At 41.8% G+C, this 5,460-nt stretch overlaps 1 protein-coding gene across 1 annotated transcript in view; it reads left to right on the plus strand.

Moving 5' to 3' along the window:
• Positions 1-5,460, plus strand: part of mef2d (myocyte enhancer factor 2d) — a 149,128-nt gene that overhangs the window by 116,226 nt on the left and 27,442 nt on the right. The window contains 1 exon segment of the mRNA XM_032511423.1: positions 4,159-4,337. Coding sequence (XP_032367314.1) covers positions 4,159-4,337 — 179 coding nt within the window.

Raw genomic sequence — 5,460 nt, forward strand, 5'->3', positions numbered from 1 at the left:
ACATCATGGCTTTCAAACGAGCAAAGTGGCAGTTGGTCAAGGTAAGGTCTATACAAAAGACTTCAGACACAGTATTAGGGACCACTAAGGTCTATATAAAGAGACTTCAGATACATATTATGGGACCACTAAGGTGCTATATAAAGAGACTTCAGATACAGTATTAGGGACCACTAAGGTCTACATAAAAGAGACTCAGATACAGTATTAGGGACCACTAAGGTCTATATAAAAGAGACTTCAGATACAGTATTAGGGACCCAAGGTCTATATAAAATAGACTTCAGATACAGTATTAGGGGACCGTAAGGTCTATATAAAAGAGACTTCAGATACAGTATTAGGGGACCACTAAGGCCTATTAAAAAGACTTCAGATACATATGGGGACCCCTAAGGTCTATATAAAAGAGACTTCAGATCAGTATTAGGGACCACTAAGGTCTACATAAAAGAGACTTCAGATACAGTATTAGGGACCACTAAGGTCTATAAAATAGCTTCAGATACAGTATTGAGGGACCACTAAGTCTATATAAAAAGACTTCAGATACAGTATTAGGGGACCACTAAGTCTATATAAAAGAACTTCAGATACAGTATAGGGACCACTAAGGTCTATAAAAGAGACTTCAGATACAGTATTAGGGACCACTAAGGTCTATATAAAAGGACTTCAGATACAGTATTAGGGACCACAAGGTCTATATAAAAGAGACTTCAGATACAGTATTAGGGACCACTAAGGTCTATATAAAAGAGACTTCAGATACAGTATTAGGGACCACTAAGGTCTACATAAAAGCATCCAAAGGCCACCATGTCATGGTATATTTTTAGCTCTGATACAGGATACAGGAACCACGGCTTAATAAACAAAGTTAGAATGAAAAGAAACTGACTTTAATTCTCTTCAGGCAAAAAGGTTTTAAATGGCCTCTTTCTTTCTTTCTTTTAGTTTATTTCAATTACAGTTTTTATTTTTTACAACATACAATTTGCAACAGGGACATCAGGACACAGTTCCAGGACAGATCTAAATTACATTTACCTCCATTGTGTTGGGGTTGATTTAGAAATTTGAGCAGATAAAACCATCTGCATTCAATGAGCCGGCCCATTAAGACACTTGTTATGCCTATATGGCTGCCTGTCAGGCAACAATATTGCTTTCAGTGATGTATTTTGTAACATATAATAATAATAATAATAATAATAATAATAATAAATAATAATAAATTGAATTTGTATAGCGCTTTTCCCAAGCTCAAAGTCGCTTAACAGAGTAGAAACATTGTTAAAAAAAAGATATACTGAAGATTAGAGACAAAATCCACAAGAATTGGCGTCAGTATGATATACATATTCACAAAGATGACAGTACTCCAGGCGTGTGTGTGTGGTGTGTGTGTGTGTGTGTGTGTGTGTGTGTGTGTGTGTGTGTGTGGGGTTGTGTGTGTGTGTGTGTGTTGTGTTGTGTTGTGTGTGTGTGTCATAACTTGGGGTCACTACAAAGCCACTAACATCGTCTTTTATCCACAAACATGAACACAATGAATCCAGCAACAGATTCCCATTACCCATTGACATACACATGTGCATGTTATGCAACACACACACACACACAAGAATGGGCACAGGATTTACCAGAAACACCTGATGATGTAGGGAGGGTCATGTGACTCAATACAACACAGGTGATCTCATTGGTCGGACACTGCTAGGAAATAAATTATTTCCTTTCTCCTTGCTCTCTGCCTCATCTATTCCCTTCTTCCCTTCTTCCCTTCTCCATCCCTCTTTTTCCCAATACCCTTTTGCGAGGCTCTAACTTTTTTTCAGCACAGTCTCTGACCTCTTCCCTTCTTTGCCTGCTGCCTGAGTCAACTCCCTTTTTTACTCTTTTGTGTAGTTGGTAAGGAGTAGTTATCGGTGTGTGTGTGTGTGTGGTGTGTGGTGGGTGTGTGTGTGTGTGGTGTGTGTGGTGTGTGTGTGTGTGTGTGTGTGTGTGTGTGTTGTGTGATGTGTCCCTTGAGTGTGGTTACTGAGATGAAGCAGAGTCACATGCCACTGTTGTCTGGGAGTGGCGTCATGGAGAACTGCTATCTTGTGTGTGTGTGTGTGTGTGTGTGTGTGTGTGTGTTGTGTGTGTGTGTGTGTGTGTGTGTGTGTGTGTGTGTGTGTGGTGTGTGTGTGTGGTGTGTGTGTGGTGTCAGGCTGGGAAAGGCCCTGCGTGTCCCCTCCTATACACACTTCGACTGTGAGCCAAGCTCCTCTTTTTTGACCTCAACGGCGCGAACAGGCTGCAGTCTGCTGGAGTCATGTTGTCATGACACCCAGAACCCTGATCCGACCCCTTAGAGCTGAGCTGGAAAACATTAGTTTAAGTGTACGCTAGCAAGCTAAACAAGCACCGTCTATCAGGAGAAGTAGCTCACAATTTCACTGTAAAGGATCCAAACCACCGCTTTAAGCAATTCAAAAAAGGTGGATATTGCCTAATAATCCTTGCAAGCAGGGTTGACGGCAAAGTGCACGTGTGCACGCACTCACGCACGCACACACACACACACACACACACACACACACACACACACACACACACACACAGGGGTGATGCTCTGAGACTGCATTATGACATGTTTCAGGTATTGTTGTTTCCCACAGAGTAATAATTGTTGCAGTGTAGGAGTCAGGAATGTCAGCAGTTTGAAAGGAGGGTGCGTTCAACAGACGTACTGTAAAGGTGTCCGTCATGTTGCTGGAATGCACCCGGGAGAAAGAAAAGAGAAAAAAAAAAAACAGAAAGCAAAAGTACTGTACACTCTAAAAAAGTCATGCTATCATTACATCTGGTGATATTCTAAAAAAAACAAGTGTTTTCTGATACATCTTCTTTCTCTGTACCGTACAGATCCGTTGTTAATAAAATCACCAATGACCCACATATTTTTTAGTTTGGTTCAGTTTATTTAAAAGAAATATGTTGCACTGGGCGACACACCAAATGTGGAGTAATCCACCGCTGAAAAGAGTCCCCCAAGAATTCACTTTTCCCTTCTGTGACCACATGTTTTCGGAAGATACTTTCTTTTCTTTATTTTTAATATGAAGTTATTTTTGCCAGTGTATCGCCAACGTAAGCCTTTTGTTTCGAATCCCCCAAAGCAAACTGTAACTTATCTACTATAAAAGTTAAAAATCTTCATTACAAGATTTTATTCAGAAGTCTAATTGGTTTTCCCTGTTCTGTGTTTTCAAGTCCTTTCTATTTAAGGCTTGAATCACCAAATACATTATAAGTCTGGATTTGAAATCTGTTTCGTAAACACAGTGCTAAAAGTACAAGAAGCCAAAAACATCAAATCTTCAGCGCTTATTATAACATGCAATCATGCAGACACACATGGGAAAAAAGTGTAGTCCAAATACATGTAAAGCTCCCATGATTGGGATATATTGGATGATTGTTGAAATAATACGGCTTGCTTTGAGAAAACAAGACTTGGAGGGCTCAATAATCGTCAAAACTGACTTCATTACAGGGACTTTTTTTGCAGTGTAAGATGGAGAGAGTTCAGGGACATTCGCGTGTTCTTCAGCAAGTGCCGAGACAACTGAAACAAGCAGGGGAACGATGTAATTTAGAGAGAGAGAGAGAGAGAGAGAGAGGGAGAGAGAGAGAGAAGAAAATAGTTCTGGTGATGGCGTGATGCGGTTTTGATGTGGAAGAGCTGCAGAAAAATCCAAGCGCCGCCCCAAAAAAAACAGTGTGAGCTGCAGAAATGATGAGGAGCATGTGGTGCGACACGAGCGATCCAACTTGCTAATGAGAACACACAGGCAGGCGTCATAAAACACACACACACACACACACACACACACACACACACACACACACACACACACACACACACACACACACACACACACACACACACACACACACACCACACACACACTGAGGCAAATAAGTACAGAGTTTGCAGGTAGACACAGATACTAAAAACATCAATACAGACAACCACACAACCTCCTCCATTTTTACATAATCTCTTTCTCTCTCTTCTCTCTCTCTCTCTCTCTGTCTGTCTGTCTGTCTGTCTGTCTGTCTGTCTGTCTCTCTTTTTTTTCTTTCATTCTTCCTGTGTCTCTCCAGCTAATGGCTACATCAGTGCCAGGGCCTCCCCGGGCCTGCTCTCCGTCTCCAACGGCAACAGCCTGGGGAAAGTAGTCCCGGCTAAGTCTCCGCCTCCGCACAGCCCTCAGATGGTCAACAGCCGCAAGCCGGACCTGAGGGTCATCACCTCGCAGAGCGGCAAGAGCCTCATGCAGCTGGTGAGTGGAGAACACACCACGGCAGCCATGACGGGTCCTAAACCCACAGGGAAGCAGGGTTATTAGAGGAAACTAAAACCAAAAATAAACAATGAAAAATATTCTTAGTAAACGGAAACTAAGTAAATACCACAACCTCACTAAACTGACCCTATAAGGCCAGCTTCAAAAACTCATGAAAATCTAAACGAATGTAAATCATTTCAGTTTTAGTTTTTTTAGCTATAATAGATCACTAATGAACAAAGGACTGCATGAATTTCCATCAACACTGGTGACATTGAACCGGACTTGACGTGAGATGGTGCATACAAGCGTGTGTGGCGTGTTATCTGTACGCATTTTAAGCTATCTGCGTGCATTCGCCGTACACAGCGAACGTACACAAAAAACGCCACTTGCCGTTTTACCGCGAGAAGAAAGCGACGGTTGAGTTTAGGAAACGTGACACGAGGGACACGATCCCCGGTCTCCTGGGTGTAAGTCCCGTGTTTAACCCATCCACCACCCAGACAACTCATACTTCTCGCTACGGCGTAAATTCACACACAATTGCAAGGTATTTTAAGTCAATGGAGGCCAGTATGCGTCTTAATAACATGGATATAATGGTATATAAATTGGCGTGTCATCCCTTTCATGAGATCAGTCTGTTATATCGGACTCTAAAGTAGCGCTAAGATCTCAGTCTTATCTCCAGATGTGAACCGCTTCCTGTCAGCAAACGTCAGTTCATTTCGACTTCTACAGCATGTTAATCTGTCAAATGAAGCGTACGTTAAGGTTAACGGCGCTAAGAAGTCCATCAGACAAATCTGACCGGACTACTTGGGGAGGTTTGAGAAACATTTCATATGTTATTACTATGTCGCAGAAATGTGAAAATTCCACTCAACATCTGGATCCAGTCTTTCTCCGTCACTCAGCCATCGATCTGTTCGGCTGCATTTTGACTTTATAGTCCATGAGTTAAACTTTTAAAGTCGAGTGTGCAACACAGCTTGAAAACTTGAATCCCTGTAAGTGTGAATGTCCCTATATACTATAAACAATATATACTATGTCCCTCATGTTGTCCTCGGGTCAAATTGACCCGTTGTCCTATATCAGTGTTCTTTTTAAT

The sequence above is a fragment of the Etheostoma spectabile genome, unplaced genomic scaffold (genome assembly GCF_008692095.1).
Source record: "Etheostoma spectabile isolate EspeVRDwgs_2016 unplaced genomic scaffold, UIUC_Espe_1.0 scaffold363, whole genome shotgun sequence".
NCBI classification, from domain to species: domain Eukaryota; kingdom Metazoa; phylum Chordata; class Actinopteri; order Perciformes; family Percidae; genus Etheostoma; species Etheostoma spectabile.